Source organism: Lontra canadensis, unplaced genomic scaffold, assembly GCF_010015895.1.
Source record: "Lontra canadensis isolate GAN:19392208 unplaced genomic scaffold, GSC_riverotter_1.0 scaffold165, whole genome shotgun sequence".
Taxonomy (NCBI): Eukaryota; Metazoa; Chordata; class Mammalia; order Carnivora; family Mustelidae; genus Lontra; species Lontra canadensis.
The window spans coordinates 1,435,113-1,458,076 of NW_022631159.1; the positions used below are offsets into that span (position 1 = coordinate 1,435,113).

At 41.1% G+C, this 22,964-nt stretch overlaps 1 protein-coding gene across 8 annotated transcripts in view; it reads right to left on the reverse strand.

Moving 5' to 3' along the window:
• The window catches only part of KDM4C (lysine demethylase 4C), a 391,065-nt gene that overhangs the window by 25,157 nt on the left and 342,944 nt on the right, over positions 1 to 22,964 (reverse strand). For 5 of the 8 annotated variants that reach the window (XM_032845562.1, XM_032845566.1, XM_032845564.1 and 2 more), the window contains exons 17-18: positions 17,021 to 17,140; positions 13,712 to 13,804 (exon numbers count right to left, since the gene is read on the reverse strand). In XM_032845562.1, the coding sequence (XP_032701453.1) occupies positions 13,712 to 13,804; positions 17,021 to 17,140 (213 nt within the window). Of the gene's footprint in view, positions 1 to 7,840; positions 8,923 to 13,711; positions 13,805 to 17,020; positions 17,141 to 22,964 lie in introns of those variants that run through there. The other 3 variants (XM_032845561.1, XM_032845568.1, XR_004381223.1) reach the window with 2 other exon arrangements.

Sequence of the window (22,964 nt, forward strand, 5' to 3'; positions counted from 1 at the left end):
CCCCTACCCCCAAAGTCCAAATCTCTGTTTCTGGGCAAACAAGAAGCATTTCTCCCTACCTAGGTAGCCTAGCCCATGGCTTTTTCTGACCTAGGGAAGAACCTGCTCTCTAGAGTCAGGGAAGCAATTGGCAGCCTGTCTAAGTAGTATGAGTCAGCCTCTGAGAATGAGCCTTCCCACCCTCTGGCAATACCAGGCCCTTTCATTGGTAGCCACCAGAATGGCTCAGTGCCACCATTTCCCTCCTCAGGGCCGTGTTGTGTTCACAGTTAACTTCAGTTGGTAGAATGTCTACCCCTGGTGAGTAGTGCTGAGACTTTCAAGCCTGGTAAGGTTAACTTACTATCCAAACCTAAGACAAATGCCATCAGTCCCCATTGCAGTGACAGCATAAGTGAGTGGCATTCAACCAAGCAAGTGGCTGGCATTCAACCAAGCTTAGTGAGGGTGTTATGTGCAGGGGATCTCAGGGAATATGGAGATGAATAGGGGCTTATATAGCAGGGATGAACAGTGGGTGTAAAATAAGAGGTCCACATCTTCATCCCAAATCCACAGAGCTAGATTTATTTTGTGTGAGTTCAGAGTTTTCAGTATTTTAGAAAGGCAATTTTATACCTAATATCCCATATTACCTAACACCCAACATGACTATCCTATAGTGGTATGTTTGAATGTTCATATTAAGTGAAATAAAGAATATAAAGAGACTCCTAGCAGTTCAGGTCAGGTCAGGTCAAGTTTCCTACTAAATGATTTAGGAGTTGTAAAAAAGAATCTTCTGGGAGCAAAAGAAAAGCCACCAGGGGAAGAAAGGGCCCTGGGAGGGAAGGGGGTAATGAGATCATCCATAATATTCCTGCAAGGGGCCAAGTTGCCGTGAACAGAGAGAACTGACCTCTATGGAGGGCCTGAGGACGTACTGGGGTGTGAAAGTCCCATCAGTGAGTGTGAGGCCAGGGATTGATCGTTCTCCGAAGACCTGTTACAAAAGGGCTGTGCTCTAGTATTCCCAGTAGCTGTTGGAGCCAAAGGCCACACTTCCCCACAGCTTCCTGGGCTCTACCTTCAAGGGCAGCTCTGTGGCCAGGATGTGCCTCCCCCCTGTGCCTTTGTTACCAATATGTCTTCCACGAAGAAGACTCACCATGGCCACCACCACACTCGCAAACCTGAGCAAACCAATCTCTCAAGTCTTCATTTGGTCAAGTGTGTATAGTCTTCTCAAATGGGTGAGTATATTAAATAATATGTCGAGAAGAACCCTTCATACTCAAAATGTCGTCCCATGAAAATATTCTTTATGCCTCTCAGTTTCAGAAATGTTCTTTAAAACACCATAATATATGAAGACAGAATGAAAACCATTGAATTAAAACTAAGTAATTCTGTAATTAGGGAGTAGTGGTGGCTGCAAAATATACTAAAACACACTAGATTGTACATTTTAAAAGGGTGAATTTTATGCTATATGTACTATCAATTTAAAAAAAAAAATTAAATAGTTAAAAGAAAAAGCTTATTCAGTGAAATGACCTTCAGCTCCACTCCATTCTCATGACCATACACTGAACTTTATCAACACTCAAATGTAGAAATTATCAATGAACCCCTCTTCCTCTGACCATTGGTTCTGATCTTGAAAACCTCCTCGCATCCTTTCATCCTCTGCCCTGCAGTTTAACAGTTGTCTTTGTTTCGCATTGATACTGCAACATACTACACAAACTTAGAGGCTTACAGCACCACCGTGAATTTTTTTAACTTTCTGGAGGCCAGAAATCTGACATGTTTCACTGGGCTAAAATTAAGGTGTCAACAGGGTTGGTTCCTTACAGAGGCTTTAGGGGAGAATCTATTTTTGCCTTTTCCACCTCCTACTGGCCATCTACATTCTTTGGCTTCTGGCTTCTGTCTCTGTCTTCAAAGCAGATCATTTCACCCACTTCTTCCTTCAACACATCTGCTTTTCAGTCTCTGAACCTCCTGCCTCCCTCTTACAGGGACCCTTCTAATTATATCGGGCACATCCAGGTAATTTAGGATAATCTCCCCATATCAAAATACTTAATTTAATAGCAACTATGAAATCCCTTTTACCAAGTAAGGTAACATATTCACAGGTTTTGGGGATTAGACTGTGGACATCTTTTGTGGGGGATGGGGTACTAATCAGTGTCTTATAGCCATCCGTTTCCTACATCCCTCTTTTCTCCCAGTCAATTCCCTTTTGAAATCAACTACCTTTCTTTTTCAACCAAGACTAATGGGGAGGAAGAAACTATTCTCTAGCGTCTTTAATTCTCTCATACCCTTTTCCGTACACCGAACCCACTAGAAATCCCCTTCCCGAAACAATTCTATAATTTCCTTTTCTGCTCTTATGATAAAGAATTCAGTCTCTGTGGATGAAATCTCCTTTTCTGTGTGTAAGACCAACCATTTCACCTCTGTTCTCAATCTCTTTTCCTTCTTTCAGGATTCTTCCATCAATTGTTCTCTTTAGATCTTCAATTTCTAGACCCTGCCATTAGCAATAAATTATTTTCTCTCATCTTAAAGAAAAAGTGAGGACTCTTCATTCTGGATAATGGGGAGAAGATTTAGTTCTCCATACTCTTCCTGGCTAAGCTTAATTAAAAGTCATGGACATAATAGAACCACCATAAGAAGACTATGAAATGCTGAAAGAAGCAAGAAGACTTCGAGGGGCTTCAAGATTTAAGAACTACATAGGAATGTAGTTGAATAGCAATGTGTTTGAACAAGAATGTGTTCTCTGGAGTTTCCTTCTTATCTCCCATATATCCTGGACTTAGAGATGGAGAAGTCTGAAAACTGGATCTACCAAGAGGCATAGGGGTTAAAACCAAACCAAAACAAAAACACTTAAAACCTGCTCCCTATAGTCAAAGGACCTAGAAAGGAGCAGCATAGCAGGACAAAATCCTTTTTGACAATATTGTACCCCAGTCAAACATAATGAATGGTCCCTGCCTGTATAGTCTCAGGAGAGACCAAATGGAGAGTTTGGATTTCTGTCGCTCACATGATGGCAGCAAGAGAGCCGGAGTGGTACTCTCCCCTCACCCTCAGTGTTGTGCTGATGGAGACCGAATGAGGAATCTGGACTTCTACCTTCCATCCATCCTGAAGCCTGGATGTCCTGGGTGGCATTTTCCTCCCTCTCAGCGTGCTATTAGTGGAGACTGAGTGGATTTTATGAATAGTACGAGGCAGTGTTCCTCACTTTTTCAACTAGAGAACGGAAGGGTAACCTTAGAGAACAGAGATCTACAGAAAGAAATTCTATAAATATGCACAAGAATTTGGTGACTGACTCACACATGAAACTGATTTATATTAACTCACCAAAAAGTCTGAGAACTGAACTAAAGTGAGGAATAGTACCCTGGTCTGCAGAGTGGACACTGAGCAGCACACAAAGCAGATCAGAAGAATTCTGAAAACTAAACTGTCACTGGAACCACAGCCCACAAAAGTAGGCCATGACCCAAGCACTAAACCAAAACAGGGTGACTGCCATGACTAACGGCAAAAAGAATATAGATATAATCCAAAGTCTTCTAACATAATATTCAAAATGTCCAGGTTATAACTGAGTCACTTGCTATGACGAGAACAAGGAGAATTACTTGAATGAGGAAAGACAATCAACACACTGTAGTACCAAGATGAATCAGATGCTCGAATTATCTGACACAGATTTAAAGTAGCCATCCGTAAAAAAATATATATATTAAAAAAAAATAAAGTAGGCATCAGAAAAACGCTTCCATGAATAATCAATCATGCTCTTGAACAAATGAAAAAATAGAAAATTTCAGTGAAGAAATAGAAACTACAAAGAACCACCAAATGGGAATTATAGAGCTGAAAAATACAATAACCAAAATTTAAAAACGTTCAGTGAGCTCAATAATAGTTTGGAGATGACAGAGGATGAAATCAGTAAATTTGAGGACAGATCAATAGAACTTACCCAATCTGAACAGAGAGAAAATAAACTTTAAAAAATCATATTTGGGGATAGCTGGGTGGCTGAGTCAGTTAAGCATCTGCCTGTGGCTCAGGCCATGATCCGGGTTCCTGGAATCAAGCCATACAGTGGGCTTCAGTGTGGAGTCTGCTTCTCCCTCTCCTATGGCCCCTCCCCCAACTCATGCTCTCTTCTCTCTCAAAAAGTTTTCATTTCTTAAAAAAAAATTATCAGAAACCCACGTAACAACAACAATGACAAAATACCCAACATTTCTGTCACTGAAGTCCCAGATGGAGATCTCGAAGAGTATGGAATTAAAAAAAATATTCCAAGACATAATGGCTAAAAATTTTCCAAATTTGGTGAAAGGCCAAGAGGTTAAACAAATCCCAAATGAAATAAACCCAAAGAAATCAAAGTCAAGACACATTATTGTCAATGCCCCTAGGGAACACCGATTTGAATGTTAATAGATTTCTCATCTGAAATCACTTGAAATGCTCTCCCCAAGGTCACTGTTGGCCTGCTCAGAAACAATGACCTGATCTTGCTTGGACTCTGCAGCACTTTCTCTGTCAACCACTCCTCATTACTAGGAGCACTGTCTTCCTTGCTGTTCCAGACATCAGAGCATCCTGGTTCTTCTTCCCTTTCAGTATTCAGGCCCAGGCTCTTCTTCTACCCATCTGTTTAGCTATCTCAGACTTCTGATCTCTTCTCACAGGACATCCTCTCTCTGCCTTGCCCACCCTTCACCTAGATTTTATTTAAGTCAGGTTTACTGAGGTGATATTTATATCTAGTAAAATCCACCTATTTTAGTGTTCAGTTCTATGAATTCTGACAAACATATAGGCTGTTACCACCACCACAATCAAGAAAATATTTCCACCCCCTCAAACTTCCTTCGTACCCCTTTGCTGTCCAACTCCCCCTGCCAACTCCTTGGCAAGCACTGATCTTTTTCTGTCCCCACAGTTTTGCTTTTGCCAGAAGGTAGATTCCACGTATTTTTAAAACATCTGCCAATAAAAATGATGCCTTCCTCATTTATACCTCTAGTGTTGATCTGTCTTTTGAGCTTCAGCACTGTCTATCCAGTGTCTTTTGTTTGGGTTAGGTTTAGAATACTTTTCTTCATGCATCAAGAAGGTTAAGTGACTCAGAAGTTACTTAACCTCTCTAAGCCTTAGTTTCCCTCCATGAAAGCGGGTAATGGTACTTTGTTGATTTCTTGGGGAGGTTAAACAAGGTAAACAAATGCCACTAAGGAGCCTACCCGGCTCAGGATTCACAATAGATACTCAAGACATCATTAATATCAGCAGCTCTTGAGGAAGTTCAATTTCTTCAAGGGTCCTGCACCTACTGAGGACGGAGCATGAAGTTTCTGAGTTGTCAGCCCACTTGCTGGAGAGTTCAGGCTTCTTCAGAGGCCAGGAATCCTTCTCCCGACCAGTGAGTGCTCTATGTCTCTACAACATACTGCGTGAAAGAATGAGTAACATTTGCAGTGACTGCAAATCTGAATTCTCAGAAAGAGTTTATAGTACAATTGAGTTTTGCAACCAACCAATTACAATTACTTTATGTAATGAGAATACCTCTACTTAGCTTCAAGTTTATGAGGCTGATCAATATCTGAAATAAAGTTTCATTTCAGATCCCTTTTACTTAAAGGCAAAAAAAAAAAAAAAAAAAAAGTGCCCAGTGTTATTTTGCAGCATATACCACTCCAATATGATACTCATAAGACCTCCCATTCATTTACAATACCATATGCACTACAGCCTTGTTTCACATTGGATGGGTACAGGGAGAAGTGGCAGACCCATTCACTCCTACATCTTTTTGTATTCTGAGTCTACGTGTTTTCATATACTATTAGCCAGTAGCAATTTATAATGTATTCCAAGAAGCCATGTGATATTCTAGTGGATGCTTCTTCTCAATTTCTCTCTAGATGAAATAAACAAAAGTACCATAATAAAAGTAAACTGACAAGAATCACACTGTTCTCATTTCAAACACACATAAAGGAACTAAAATGTTGTGAAATATGCCAGGCAGTTTTTATTAATCCTCTAACCTCCAGAGAAAGGGCTGGCAATTAGATTTACATTAGAATTGTCACAGCTAGCAATTCTTTTAATACCAGAAACTAGCCTTCAACTGATTTCATGTTACACATACACACTAAAAATGCAGTTAGTGTAACGCAAAGAAATTAAAATTACAATTGAAGTGTCACACAGTAAGTGAAAAAGCTTTAACAGTTTGGTCATAGAGCTAATAATGACTTTATGCAGAATGCAGTGAAACAAAGGTGTCTTTCTCAAGAGCCAGAGGGCATCTGGGGTGAGTACTGTTTTGTTGAGGCGGCCATATACAGCTGTACTTGGTTATAGGTACATTAGTTAAGTGAGCCTATAAAAAAAAAAAAAACAGCTGTATTTGAGATCACATAGGACTCTGCACATTTCCTCCCTGTGGCAGCCAATCAGAAATCTTGCTGACAGGCAAACTTGTATAGAACGAATGTTCCTATTTAGATTAATTCTTCTTAATGCCTTACACAGGCTTACTCCCCTGGCATATTGTGAAGAAGACAGGTCAGTTCCATTCAAAACCTGGAGGTAGAAAACACAAGCTTGATTATTTGATAATATATATGATGATACTGATACGGAATGTGGAGTGCTCAATCCTGTAAAATTATGACTGATGGGCTCTTCCCCAGCTCGGAGTTCAGGCATGAGGCACTCTGGAAAATGAGTATCAGTGAGCAGGTGGTCTGGAGAACTGATTTTTTTTTTTTAAGATTTTATTTATTTGACAGACAGAGATCATAAGTAGGCAGAGAGGCAGGCAGAGAGAGGAGGAGGGAAACAGGCTCTCCGCTGAGCCCGACGTGGGGCTCGATCCCAGGACCCTGGGATCATGACCCGAGCTGAAGGCAGAGGCTTTAACCCACAGAGCCACCCAAGCACCCCTGGAGAACTGATAATTAACTATGGTTCTGTTATTACAGTTTCAGTTCTTTATTCTCTCCACAGTAACATGATACATCCTCACTCTTTGCCATGAAACTCTGAAATGCCCTCGAATCCTTGGCTCTGGCCGATAGGATGTTAACCAGCATCACAGAGCAAACTGAAATGTGCCTACTCTGCTGGGCTCACTTGCTCTTCAGCCTCTGCCACTGACATGAGAAGAACATATCTGAGCTAGCTCACTGGGCCCAGTGGGATGATGGGAGACATGTGGAGCAGACCTGTGAGTTAGCCTAAGCCAAGGTCAGCACAGCTGCCAAGCCAAGGTCAGCACAGCTGCCAAGCCAAGCCAAGCCCAGCTTAGACCAGCCAACCTGGTCTTCCGATGGCTGGCCACTGAGATTTTGTAGTTGTTTGGAATGCAGCGTGATGGTGACTCAAGTTAACTGAAGCAGTCACTAAGGACTCTGTGACCCTGAGCAATCTTTTCCTGCCTGTCCTCCACCGCTCATCTATAAAGTGAGGGGAGGGACTAGAGGGTCCATATAGGTTTTTCTAAAGGTCACTGGGGACAAGAAACCTGGGATGAGAAAAGCTCTAGACTCTAGGTGCTCAGAGTTCTTCAAGCCTAGAATAAGCTGAGGGAAACACTTGAACTGACACTGTGGGCCGGCAGAGGAGCCTTTATGCCCAGTGACATGTCTGAAAGGTCTGGCAATGTGTCCGGTTATATAAAAAGTCTGTGAACAAAGAAGGGCCTGACAAACTTTTTAGCCAGCTCCTAAAGAAAACTTGTTTTTCTGTTGATTTAAACATAAACCAAAAAGCAAGTCAGGAGACAGAATTGGAGAAAATGGAAATCTTTATTTTTAAACACTAGTACATTTCCAGGCTGTTTTAAAAAGGAAAAATCATATTAGTTGAAAACTATGCATCAAAGCATATTTATTTAAACTCTAATTTTACAAACACATAATGAAAGAAATATATTTTATAAATATCTACTCAGAATATTATGGAAAAAGTGTTTAAAAATAACAGCCCCAGATCTCCCTCTTTAAATATATAAAATTCCCATACAATTCATAAGAATTCTTTCTCAAGAGCCAAAAATTTCACAAAGGCCAACAACTCAGTTCTCATCAGACACAATCAAAAGTAATAGGGATATAAAAAAATGTAAAAGTTCTGTACAAGGGAAATAACAGATCGCACACGGGTAAATCTCATTACCATACAGGCCATTTGTATTTTAAAAATGTTTTATAAAAACCACCATTTAAAACAAATAAGTGAGAGTCCTTCCCTGACTGTGGAAAATATACAAATTATTACCCTCTTACCTGGGTATCAAGGATCCCACTTGCTGGGGTTGGGGAGAGAAGTCTCCATGTGTTTCCTGACTAAGGGCACAATTAGGCCACAAGTGAGGATCCACCTCCTTCCTCAGTGGCTGTTTTTGGTGGGTGATTCACTATTATTTCCTTTCACTTAGAAAAATTCTTTGGGATCATCGAAGATAACTGCTCACAAGTGAAAGCAAGACTAGGGGAGGACTTCAGATTGTCCAATTAATAACATTTATAATCTGTGGTCTGGGTGACCAAACTCTGGAAAGCCTAATTTTCCACTGTCAGAGACACACCCCGTCACCTACCCCAGTGAGACACATCGCACAGCCCCAAGGTTGTCCCTTCATCTTTCTTTTCTGGTGCACGTTGCTCTGTTGCTCGCAGCAGCATATGCAGGTTATTGTCTCTTCTGACATTTTTTCTGAAAAGAGCTCTTCAAAAAAGTGCGATACACAGGATCATCCACATATTCATTCTTAAACCTGGAACTCAGCACCCTTTGTCTCTTTTTCTCCCCTTGGATTATGTCTGCTCCATAAAATGTGTCTTCAAATCGCATATCAGAGGCTGTGGACTAGAAAGAGCCAGGGTCATGCTGTGGAAAGCATGGCATTTGATCATGACAAGAATGGACAAAGACCTGATCTAGCCAGCTTGGAGTGGCATGCAGAGGCCAGGACACTAGCCCAGGATTTGCTCCATCCAGGCTCCTGCTTCCATGTAGCCCCAGCTTTCTTCAGGATCTCACACCCCCCAGGGACCTTCCCCCAGCAGAAGCAGAATTAAAGTCTTCTCATATAAATCTCCCTCACTTGCCATTTCCCCTCTGGCTCTTGCCCAACCAGGATTTCGACAACTCTGTCAACAGTCATCTTTAACTTACCCTACTCCTATTTACCTTTGGGCCTCTGCCCATACAACTTCCCTGAAACTGTCCTTGCTCCAGCCCAGTTCCTATGATACTTTTCTATTCTGTCACCTAAGTATTGCTGGAATTGCTCTCTTCTCTGACACTTTATAAGCCCTTTCTCCTGCCTCTCTTCTTCTGGCTGCTCCTGTTGATGTCTCGGGGGTTCTCCTTTCTTAACTATCTGTTCAACTCTGATGCTCCCGATGTTTCGCATTTCTCCTCTCCACATATGCTCCTGAGCCCTCAAATCCACACTTCTGCTTCTTCTCCAAGGATGCTCATATCTCTCACTCCACTTCAGACCTCCTTCTGTGCACAAGCCTGTTTGTCCAACTGCCCAGCCAGCATCTCAGAGTACTAATCCCAGAGGCACTTCAAATCAACCTGCCCTAAACTGAACTCAAAGTCTTCCCTCCCCGTTACTATCCTTCCGATACCCCATAAATGGCATAACTATCCTACCCACAGAGACATAGCTACACTGATCAGAAACCTAACAGTCACTGTAAATGTCCCCCATCCCCACCGTGTCCTGGTCCCCTCCTACATGTTCCTTATAGTCATCCATCCTTTTTTCTTTGTTCCTGCTGGCCCCATGATACAGGCCTCACATCTCCTCCCCTAAACCACTGCAGCAAATGCTACACCTCCAGACTATTTGCTACAAGAACCACTAGACGAAAGTGCTCTACAAACTATCTGATTATATGCATCCCTGCTTATCATCTTTCAATAGCTTTGCTGCTTTTTAAGATGTTATTCAAGCTCTCTAGACCTATATAACTTGGCAAAATCCTACCCCATATGCTGGTCAGACAGAATTATTTGCAGTTCCTGGCCACACCTTACTGGCTCATGCCTTTCTGTCATTAGATGTACTTTTTCCTTTGCATGGACACTATTCTGTTTTCTCTGACACAGGAAAACTTGAGGGCCCTTCTTTTGGTTCCTATAAGACTTTATGTACCAATACAGAATGAGATCAGTGTCAAAGATGAGGGGCAGTTAACTTTCTCTCCACTGGGGATTCCTGAATCCCTTGAGGGTGAGGATGTTACGGAGTGAGTACTGATCTTTACATGTCCTCCACACCAAGCAACATGCCCGGCCCTCAGTCACTGCTCAATTAAGTGTTAGCCAGGTAAAGGAATGTGGGTTTCTTCTGTTATGCTCAGGTAAAGCCCACATTCAGACACAATTTTTGCTTCCTAATTCTCTACTATTTTGTCTCCTAAAATGCATTTCCAACTGGTTTTCATTGAAGTGGATCACTCCAGATGATGCCAAGGCACAGTGCATCTCACTGTCACTGAGGCCACCTCCTCTGGTTGGTGACAGAGGCAGAATTCAGCTTTGAGAACTTGAAACACATGGTCAATCATGAAGAAGAGATAAACAATGGGAAAGTTACAAAGGAGCCTAAAAACTAAAAAATGGACCCAAGTGCATAGCAGGCATGTTCCCTGCTAGCTCATGAGATGGTTATCCAGGGTAACAGGCTACCTGCAAGGACCCCCAGATACTACCTTGCTTCACTCGGGAAGAAAATAACTAAAAGATTATGGGTTTGCTGGGCACCCTCTGCCGTTAGGAGAAAACATTTTTGTTTCATTCATTCTTGGCAAAGTACTTCCTCTGAGTAATCTTTCCCTTTTATAAGTGCTAAAAGTTACCAAAGGAGAAAATAAAACATCTATGAAAGTGTTGCCATTGTGTGAAAACAGCAAAAGGCAGCTTCTCAAATATAATAATAAAACCGATTTACCAGCAGCTCTACTTAATTATGCACCGTTGCCATGGTTATTCTGAGACAATAAAAGGTAATGGGGCCGTTCCTGAAGTTAGTGGGAAAGAACCCCCGCAAAATCACCGAGGTGGCCTGCTGACTCTTTTGAAAAATTTCTTCCCAAGTCAGCATGTGTCTGGGTGAGCAGCAGTCATTAAAATATGAGGCCTCCTGTTTAGCAGTGAGGCTGCTAACCCACCCTCCTTTAAAAAAAACAAAAGAGATTTCTCTAATCATAAAATATCTTCCATCAATGAGATTTCCAACTAGATTTGTTTCATCAACTGGGGAAAAAAAATACAGCAGTCATAGACCAACCAAGGGCCAGAGGGTTATATACGACCTGAAGGAAGGGCTGGACTGCTGTAACAGGAGCACATAAGTCTTCGATTCAATAAAAACAGAGGTGGCAAGCTGGATTTAGTGACTGTGAGCCTTTGTTCCTGAAGATATTTTCTACTAGGTTCAATTGTTTGACATACAGATTACACTCAGATAATATATGTGATTTACAAATTTTTTACAGACTTTTTAAAAAAAGATTTTATTTATTTATTTGAAAGACAGAGATCACAAGTAGGCAGAGAGGCAGGCAGAGAGAAGGGGGGAAGCAGGCTCCCCGCTGAGCAGAGAGCCCAATGCAGGGCTTGATCCTAGGATCCTGGGATCATGACCTGAGCTGAAGGCAGAGGCCTTAACGCACTGAGCCACCCAGGCACCCCTTTACTGACTTATTTTTTAATTAAAAATTTTTCTGGGTCGCATTGGTGGCTCATCAGGTTAAGCCTCTGCCTTTGGCTCAGGTCATGATCTCAGGGTCCTAGGATCAAGCCCTGCATCGGGCTCTCTGCTCAGCAGGGAGCCTGCTTCCACCTCTCTCTCTACCTGCCTCTCTGCCTACTTGTGATCTCTTTCTCTGTCAAATAAAAGTAAAATATTTAAAAAAAAATTTTTTTCCTCTGAAAATAAAAAAAAAAAGTTGGATGTTGGTGTGACTGTTCAGAGAAATGGATCTTAGGACACTCAGGAGCTAGGTTCAAATAAAGCTGTGCAGTAAGGCAACCTGATATTGGAGACAAATCTATTATGGAAGAAAGAGATTGTGATCTGAGCAGAAAGTAAAAAAGTGTTCTTTTAATATGATTAAGAAATAGTATTTGAAATCTATAAGACCCAGCCAATGCTTAATCATACACGCATTAGAAAATCAAAGACCTGAGAGACTTAGGCCTACTACCTACTCCATTGCCCATCCTTCAGTCTCTAGGTGAATGAATGAATGAAGGAAGGAAGGAAGGAGAGGAGCAATGAAGGGCAGGAAGAGGAGGGAGAATTTAGGGAAGACAGAGGCATAGCATGAGTGTTGCCATGTTTAGCATCTTGAAGAAAGTTGGTTCTTAAGAGATTTTTAAGATACAGGGCATGGACAGAATTTTTAGATCTTTGTTAGGAATTAGCCAATGTCTTTACAATAGGAATATTTGATTTTTTGTCTTTCCCTGCAGATTATGTGGTGGCTAATCTATTTTCAGGTGTGTGGTTCCCCTACATGTCACATTGCTCACTGGGTGGGCAGCAATGCTGTTACTGTCCCTCTGCTCTTCACTACTTCACTTTGAAAGACCTTCCTCTCAAGGATGTGGCTCAGAAAGTTAGTCGATACTTGGTGCAGTTACCCTGTCCCCAGGACCCTACCTGATAGGAAAAGGAGCTAAATATACAACCAAAGAATTAAGGAATCCAAGGATTTTCCAAATTAAGGTAACTCTATAACTGCAGAAAAAGTATTATCATAAGCATTCACTGAAAACTAAGCATGTCATTTATTCTGAAAAAAAAAAAAAAAAAAAAAAAAAAATTTTTTTTTTTTTTCATTTTAGTCAGAAAAATCCCATTCATTCAAATTTCCCTATTCAGGATTTATCATTTTGCAGATGTAGTAGATGCAATTCTAATGAGTAAAATTGACTTCATTTCAGGGTCCACTAAATATTTTATGATGCAATAATGAAAACTAAGTTATTGTGAATTATATTTTTTAACAACTTCAGTTTTGAGTTATTTGTCCATGTTTACTTGTCTTTTAATGGCATGTATAAAGCCTGAAATTAAAAACATTCTTTTTTTTTTTTTTTTTAACAGCTTTAATATTCCCACACCTAGTTTTTGGGCTTTTTTTATTCCTTTATTTAAATAGTGAGAGCTTGGTTTAATTATGAACTGACACAAACATTAATGAGTTTCTGGAGAGATGTTAATCAATATATGATAAGGCTATAGAAAACCAAATATTCATTTATACTGTGTCCCCTTTAATCTACTACTGAAAACTTCCTGTAATGTTGCTTTTGCTAACAAGATTATAAATGCCTGGATGGTACCTTTGTATGTTCCTAGCGCCTTGCACAGAGTACGTATTCAACAACTATTCTGGTATGCCAATAAGTATTAGATCATTTGACCTCATTAGAAAGGAAAACAAGGAACCTGCACTGGTTTCCTGTTTGGGGCCAATTTGAGGTTTGCCTAAGTAAGGGAAAAGTTGCACTAGCCTTCTTGAAAATCAATCCAAAGGCCTAAGTACCTTTCCTGCTGGGCTTGGGAAACAGAGGGGTAAGATTCGAGATTCACATGGCAGATCCCTGAGGGGTATTTGCCAGCACTTACAAAACGAGCTTTCACTCTCTTGGGTAATTCTTCATCTAAAGTATAGATATCCTCTCTCTTCATTGCTATCTGGGATCCATCTTCAAATTCAACCTAGTGGGAAATAAGATATCTTGATATATATGTACACACACATACACACATACACATATTCATACATAAGTGTTCACCATTTTTTCCCAAGGTTCCAATTAACTCCATAAAAAAAGGGAAAAAAGGACTCAACCAGAACAAACAAGAGAACCAGCCAACAGCTAAGGAAGGAAGGAAAGCTTTTTGCCTTATCAAACTAAGAACAATATATGTTTTCAAACAGGTCAAAATTCTTAAAATAATTGTCTTGGAGTATGTGATATGAAAACTTTATCCTCACCCCAAAGCAAAAACAAAGAAATACATAGCTGCTGCTCAAATGATTTCTCAGAACATGAGATTGTGGCCAATTTAGGATTAAGACTGGCTGGGCCTGTATCTATGGTTTATTTCTTTAAGAGGCTCTGATACTACATGAGGAAGAAAGGGTGATATATTTACTCTTGTATAATAATCTTCCCAGATAAAGTAATTTCTCAAGTTCTTAGAAAACTTTAACTTTCAAAACTCACTTTTGTCAAATTAAACCATTCAGCCAGGAAAATCCCAGGTTCTGAACCTCATAACATGTAAACCACAGCAATGTGTGAACTTTCATATGAAATGAAAATTCAAAACTTTTTCTTCAAGCTAATCAAATGGCAGCAAATAATTTCATAACCAGTTTTTTCAACATTTTAGAAGATTTTGTCAGAGAAAAGTAAATGATACTGGCTAACAGAAACCTAGAATATTTGGGGGGAAATTCATCAAATGCCTGATTCAGGTAACTATTCTTGGTTTAGGTTTAACACATGACCCCTACCAGGAGGAAACAACAAAAGGGATGAAATCAGGGCAGAAAATCTATTATGTTCTCTAATCCTGAACAATTTATGATATTTTTGAAGTCCTCAAGTTGTCTGTCTGAATTCTTTTTTTTTACATGTAAGCTATAAAAATAGGCTTATACTTCTGGTTAAAAGGTAAATGAAACCATGCAGCTATACTACGTTAATTAAAAAAAAAATCTGCTGGAGTTTAAAAAAATAATACAATAAGGATAATATATATAAATAAATTTCTTATCCATGTACTGTTTACATTTGACTAAGCTAAAACAATAGGGTGGAATTAGGTCTCAGTCACAGGAGAGCTCCCCTGTTACCTCCCAGAAGGCTGAGATGAGGAGGCTTCTCTTCCTGGCCTTGTTCTAGTAGAATGGTTTCTTTAATATTTAATTAGGCCAAGGTGTCATCTCATTTGTACAATTTGATAGCATAGCTAGAACTACTTGTGCCTAACTTTCTTCTGTTTTACATAATTTGAAAATTCTAGAGAGAGAAAAAGGCAAAGGAGTACAGTAAGATGACCAATCATTCCAGGACCAACAGGTCTGCTGGGATGCAGGACTTTTAGTGCTAAAATCAAGGACAGTCCCTAGCAAGCTGGGATGGTTGTTCACTCTAGTTGGGGCAGAGCTGAGAGTAAACTCTGGCCCATCCCTTTACCAGCTGTGTGTTCTTCAACAAATTATTAAATTCATGTAACCTTTTTATCCTCATTTGTAAAATGGAGTAAAAAACATTTATCTTACAGGGCTACTGGGAGGGTCAAAAAAATGCATACACTTAGGATATTTAGCACTGTGTAATAGGAATTTTTTTGGTTACATCTGTTTTTATAAACGTCTTTCCTTATTCAATAATGAGATGGAATAATTAGACACAAAACACAAAATAATCTTAAAAGGGCCCTTGGTTTAATGAGGAACTTTAAACTACTTGCACTTGAGAGACAATTTTAATATTAGCCTTAACTTTTTCATTGAGTCTATAAATATGCTTGTAGTTCTATGTTGATAGGCCATCATAAATTCAACTGACATTAACACACCAATTACTAATTAGCCTGAATTTCAGCATGTCCTCATTATGATACTTTTCATGTAGCTAATAGCTTTGCTACATGTATAAGATGCTTCACTTTTGCATTTGTTGTTTAATTAAATACAATTATTTCCTTTTGAATAATGTAGTAATGCTTCTTTTCTAGGAGTCTCCAGTATGATCAGTCTGTCTTATGATTTTTGCCTAATTCTGGGCATTCTGACACACAGAAGCTCCAGCAACTTAACATTATGACAAAGGGGAAAATAGCTTTTACACACACATGCACACATGTGGGTGTGAGTACACATATACGCAACATGTGTATAAATGCCCTCCCCTCTCTACTCACCTCGGGCTTTTCAAGACCTTAAAAAATGTCCAAGTTTCCTAAACCTCTTTGAACCCCTTTAATTACACCATGCTGTAGTTCTTGGTACAATGTCTTATAATGTGCTCTCCCACTAAAGCCCCTGTCCCTTACCAGTCTTTGAACAATTTCCCTGCTGAAACTGGCAGTCTTACCATTCTCAAGCTGTTTTTAACTAAATAGGCCTGAACCTTCTTAGTTTTTTCTTCTTTTACTTCAATCTTCCTGTTTTTACTCTGTTTAGCTTGAGAACAGTGATCTCTGCCATGGTGTTACTGAAAGCACTATGATACATTGATTCTAATAAATGTATTCCTTTTTAAAGCCTAAAGGAATATAAACGTACATCTGCTATCTGTGTTTTCCTTGTTAGAGTTTAACTCATTTTCATTTCTGATAGGGATAAAATATTTTCACTATTTGATTGTATATATACTCTTTAGTAATATGTAGAGTTCCCTAGTGAACAAATATCCAACTGATTGCTGTACTTATCATGAACTAAGCACTTGTTTAAGCTTAGGTGGCCACAACTGTGTGTCAATACACAATTGATTTAGATTTGAGGAGACACCCAATGGGGGTATGTCTTTCTGGCAAAAGCCACCCATTCAGGGGCTGCTGGCTGATGAAGAGCCATCATTGTCTTGGCTTACGGTGAGATGAAGCAGCCAATTAGTCTCTCTCCAAATGATGTACACACAAGAAAGCAGCCTACCATCTAGTTGCTTATCTTTGTGGCCTAACTATATTCTTTACAATTAAACCATCCATCAAATGCTGTTAGTTTTCCAGTGTTGAACTTGATAATAAAACTCCAGTGTCTGGGTCATTAGACACCAAATCTTTGCCTCCTTTATAAAATATGAGGTGCTCCAAATTCGTGTGGCTTATTGATCAGTAGCACAGTGGATATCCATCTGCCCTCTGGCTTCTCCTATTCATCTCAGCAAACATCTCACATGGGACAGCACTCACCTGGTACATGTGGGCAATATTTGATCCCAGATATTTTGCCCCATAGAGTTTGCCATCAGGCCACTTGACTTGGACAACTTCTCCCTCAGCAGGAGGGCCCAGCTTCACACAGTCTCGGCTCTGTGGAAGAAATAGAGACGGGCTTTTCAAGGCAAGTGTCTAAGTGACTGCATTTAGAACTTCGCAAATGATGAACTCCTGGCAATTAAAAGGAGTTATTGCCTCTGTGTTTTATGGATTATGATCTTGCATGGGTGTTCAGGGGAAGAGATATGAGCCAAAGGAGTACTTAAAGATTTAGCCTACATCATAAAGTTGCAAAGGAGCTACCACAAGCCAAGCAGGAAAAAAACAGCAGCATTTACATTTGCTACTTGACAAAGACTCTTTCAGAAGGTAACTAAAATATGCATGGAAACTCCTTTAGCTAAAGAAGAGACCAGCTCATGATTTACAACACCTGACATTTATATAGCATTTTTCAGTTAACCGACTGCTTTAACATACAACTCATCTGATCCCGAATAATCACTCCAAGAAGTAGGCAGAGATTATTAATTATCCCCATTTTACTGACAAGGAAACTGAGCCTCCAGGGGGGTTGTCAGCATCTCTGGAGGAGTAAAGTTGAATAGGAGAGTAAGAGTTGGGACACACAGGTGGAAATGGGGCCGGAGAGGAATAGAGTGAGGTCTAAGCCAGCAGGCTGGGACAAAACAGCAAGGGAAAAGGAAAGCAAAAAGCACCGGCAACCTGGCAGGTGAGGCTAGGAGGGGTGTGTGCAGTTTGGCAGGCCTCTTTAGAATATCCCTGCACCTCCTTGGAGCGGCCTGCTTCTGCCAGCCGCCCATTAAATGACCACCCCTCTTCCTTCCACGGGCATCCATGGGTGGCACCCATAGCCTGTCTTTTCTTTTTTTTTTTTTTTTTTTTTTATTTGACAGACAGAGATCACAAGTAGTCAGAGGCAGGCAGAGAGAGAGGAGGAAGCAGGCTCCCTGCTGAGCAGGGAGCCCAACACGGGGCTCGATCCCAGAACCCTGGGACCATGACCTGAGCCGAAGGCAGAGGCTTTAACCCACTGAGCCACCCAGGTGCCCCCATAGCCAGTCTTTTCATCTCATGTCTTCTACTAACAGTGTCTCCGCCTAAGAGAGTAGTTTAGACCAAGCCCCTGTAGTCCATCCTGAAAGGTGCTTCATTTTTTGGTGGGTAAGGGCAGTAACAGGTCTCATAAAATGTTTTCACAGACACAGTTTGCAAACCCTTAAATTTGTATGTACTGGGTATGACATAGTAAAATTTTAATACAAATGAATTAAGTACTTGATCTCTTTGGTAAATTTTTTGCACATTTAGCAATTTGTGTTCTGCTAATACCAGTATTTTACTGATGAGGCCAATCTGACTGATGGAAATGCACACTTGACCAATCAAGCTATAAATGCAGACTGGGTATGGCTCTACGGTTTAAATGAGAGGCACACACAGGAAATATTTAGTTGTTTATGACTAGAAATCCACCATCTATTACTTTTCATTATTAGTAGAAATTCTGTATTATAAAGGAGTGGCCATTTTATTGTCGCGTTTGTACTATACATGAGAGGCTCAGCTATGCATTTTGCTCACTGCAGACTCCCTTCCATTTAAAGCTATGGGCAAAGAAAAATTTGCACAGAGCCTCCATAGAATTGACAGTCTGGGGGTGCCTGGGTGGCTCAGTGGGTTAAAGCCTCTGCCTTCTGCTCAGGTCATGATCCCAGGATCCTGGGATCAAGCCCCGAATCGGGATCTCTGCTTAGCAGGGAGCCTGCTTCCCCCCCTCTCTCTGCCTGCCTCTCTGCCTACTTGTGATCTCTGTCTGCCAAATAAATAAATAAATAAATCTTAAAAAAAAAAAAAAAGAATTGGCAGTCTGTATCTAATTTAGTTAAATAAAAGTAAGTTTCTCCCTGGCCTTCTGTGCTATTTGACCTCTGGACATGCAGAATCGAAAGGGTGGGCTGTAGAAATGTATTCCATATATACCCCTGGGGTCATCATCTTACTTGGCATTTCCCTTCCAAAGATGTCCCTGGTACTAAGAATGCTGGAGCGTACAGCTTCTCTGTACATACTATCCAGTCTCCTAGGCTGGGAAACTATGTCAGCTCTCGGATAACTTAGCTGAAATCTGGAAACTTTGGGGATAGGAGTAGGGAGCAGGGAGGCAACACGAGAGTGTGTGTCTTCCCTCTTCTAAAGTTTTCTTCCACTTGGAGGAGCTCCACTGGGGTAATGTTCCTGGCTTCTTTACCACTCTCATTCATCCACTCCTCCAAGAGAATAAGCAGTGACTGAATTCAACTGTTGCTGAGTTCTGAAGGAGATGGCATTTTCCAAACTATGTACCACAGGGCCCTAAGGCACCCTAGCAAACTTGCAGGGGCTCTGTGGGATATTTTCAGGGGAAACACAATGACACTCATCAGACACCAAGTTTACCACTCCTACTCTTAACCTGTTTAGACCTAAGTTACTTTGTAGATGGAACTGTGTAAAAAAGATGTGCTGAGATACCCAGGGGCTGGGAGCCAGTAAAGTTTGGTAACTGGCTTTATTCCTCATGTTCTCTTTCTCTTTGGAGCCACCCTGTGGACAGAGAACTCAAGTTCTGCTTTGCTCCTTCCCTGTAGAGGAGCTGGCGGTATCCTGTATCCTTGTCACTAGGAGGCCTGTCTAATCCTCAGGTCCAGTATTAGGAACCCTATTTGCCCACAGACATAAACTACACACTACAACATCTGCTTTGTTAGTAATGAAGAAGATCTTTTCAATCTCCAAATCCTGACTCCATTGTCTCTCTCTATTGCTTTTCCTTAGGCAAGATAATTCTATTTATTGGGCCCTTCAATTCCAAGAGAGGGAATTCAAGGCCTTGGGGGAACACAGAGGATGCACTCTTAGGAGACTTAGGTCCTTACTTTTTTTTTTAATTACTATTTATTTATTTATTTATTTATTGACAGAGAGAGATCACAAGCAGGCAGAGAGGCAGGCAGAGAGAAAGGAGGAAGCAGGCTCCCTGCTGAGCAGAGAGCCTGACGCAGGACTCAATCCCAGGACCCCGAGATCATGACCCAAGCCGAAGGCAGCGGCTTAACCCACTGAGCCACCCAGGGGCCCAGGTCCTTACTTTAAGACATCTAACCTTTGATAGAGATTGTCTAACCTTTAAAATAATTCTCCAAAACAAATCCTGGACCTGAAATTTTAAGTACCATATCATCAAAGGTGTGGCAATGGCCTTGGAAATGTGGCCTAAGCAAAGTATGAAGATACTTGAGCAATTTATCATAAAAATATAGCTTTATTAATAAACTAAACACATGCAACTTTACCAAGTGAGAAGCAATTCTTTTTTTGTTTAAGGTGTTTGAAAATGAAATGTCTGAGATACAGTTTTATATCTGTCTCACTGTCAATTTACCCTTTACTCACGAGCCTTAATTTGGCATTGACAGTGCCTGACCTCAGAGCAGCTTACAGCTCAGTTTCTACCCAACTTTGCTCTGTATCAGTCACAAAAAAATCACTTCATACTCTTTCATGTCAAAATCTAGGAAGGACACTTCAGTTTGCTTTCTCAGTCTTACCTTCAGCACTCTTTTTTTCTTTGTTCATAGTAAAGAAGAAAAAAGAAAAATAACCAACTACATAACAACACAAAATTGTTCTGTGACTCTCCTTTTCTCATCCTCCATCAGGAGACATCCCTCTTAGCCTTGAGGGCTACCTTCTCATTCTCTGCCAGGTCACTTAGCTGGAAGTAGTTTTATTCTGATTTGCATAAAACTTCATTTAGTATTATTCGCTCTTTATACCCCAGCTACTTTCCAAATGGATTTAAGGCGGCTCATAGTAAAACATAAAAAAAATGTATTTCTGTGAAATCTAGTTTCCTCTGTAGATGATCAACTCACTAGCTGTCTCTAAATTTTAAGTTTGCCAGAAACTTTCTATTGACTACATGGAGTAAAAAGCATTCAAACAGGAATGGAAGTAGAAGCATGTGGGCTGATGAAAAGAAGCTGAAAGGTTTGCTACTGAGGTCTTCCTGGTCCCTCCAAAGCAGGAGTCTCTCAAATTCTCACAATCATTAATCCAGTATATATTACTGACCATCTGTGTGAGACACTGGAGGAGTGAAAAATGTCTAGCTCCCCAAGCTAGAGACAGAGGGCATCTTGTCCACACCTGGAGGCCTGTCACACTGAACCCCATATCTGTATGGTATGAGTGCCTCAGGGTCCTTTAAGGGAGATCCATGTGGAGTATGAGCTTTGGTTGCCATGATCACTGAGATAAATCACTAAGATTTACTGACTGAATAATCTGAGTAAGATTTCATATTTCTTTAAAAAAAGTTTCTCTTAAAAATAAAAAGTCTGAAAAATAAAATCACGAGGGGATTTAGTTTGTGAAAAGCCCCAGTGAATGGTCTGCCCCCTCTCTTAAAGGCCTTCAGCTGGCTCACATCTCTCTGGGCGGTGCACAAGGAACTTAGCTCCTTAAAAAGTGTGGTCCAAACCACTGAGGCACACATACAAAAAGAAGATTCCAGCCTCCCTCTCCCCATAGCTCTATGTGACCCATGTGATTTTTTTTTTTTAAAGCATTCTGGTATTTGAGGTCTATTAAAGGATGTAAAGGATGTAAAATGCTAAAGAAGTCTTTCCTAATGCAGTTCTTAGTGTGTTGCTGGAGCAAGTAAACACCTTTGCTGGAAAATTATATGCATTAAAACCTTGACTAATGCATTTTTCCCAGTTGCTGTCTAGACCCTCAGAAGCAGTTTGGCTTCACCTGACATAAATAGCTGTTTACTGTTTGCCATACTGCCTCCAGGGATGTGTGAACTCCCTTAAAGCCTGCCAGAGCCCTGTCCACAGGGACACTGCTGTCTGGAGCTGCCGCTAAGCCTGTAGCTAGAGTCCTAAATAGATGATGTGAAAATTAAAGACAGAAATCATAATCACAGTCAAGGGCAGGCTTCTGGCTATGATTAAAGGGCTCTGATGAAAGGACTGGAATGGGTCATCAACCCAGGCGAGAGCACAGTGTCATATCACACTGCTGCCAAAGTCAGGGCTGACTCCCATGCTTGCTCCACCAACTACAGAGAAAAGCGTGACCACCAGGCTGATTATTGGAATTCTGAAGTCACCACATTCTTGGGACTCTTACTGGGGCCTCTGCAAGGACCTCTACAACTGACTGTGCTTGAATGCTGCCCGTTTTGCCATGTTCCCCCTGACCGAGTCCCACCTCTACTCCTAACAAGTGTAAACCACAGAGCAGGCAATCCTGTCTGTCAGTCCAGCTGTAGCACAGGAAGATGTGGTACTTGAACAACTAGTAGTTAATGAGCATATAGTTTGGAACTTCTGACAGTCCCCCTTGGGGAAAGTGCTTAAGTGACGGGGAGCAAACTGATACCAGCAGCTGCTGGAACTTTGAGGGATAATCACCTGCTCATTAATGGACTCTGGCAGGGATTAACAAGACTGACTGATAGCCATGTACTAATTGTACTAGCTATCTATCATTTGTTTGGCTGCCCAGCATCTGAACCCTCATCTCCCCTTCGGATTCTCAGTGGGAGGCAGAACTGGCCGGCCATTACAGACACTGGAAAATGCCAGATACTCCCTTACCCAGCTTCCCTGGCAGCAGACATGGATGGGGCTGGCCAATTGGCTGCACCTGCTCAGAATGTAAACCCTATGATCAGAGACGCAGAGAAGCAACAGAGAGGAGAACACTCTCAGAGTGTAGCAGTGGCAGCGGTAACAGCAGCACCCATGCACCAAAGGCAGAGCCCAGGGCCAGGCTGACCACACAAGGGGAAGCAGTTGTGTCCTTCCTGGACTGGGTCTGTGGCCTGGTCCTGCCCATGTTC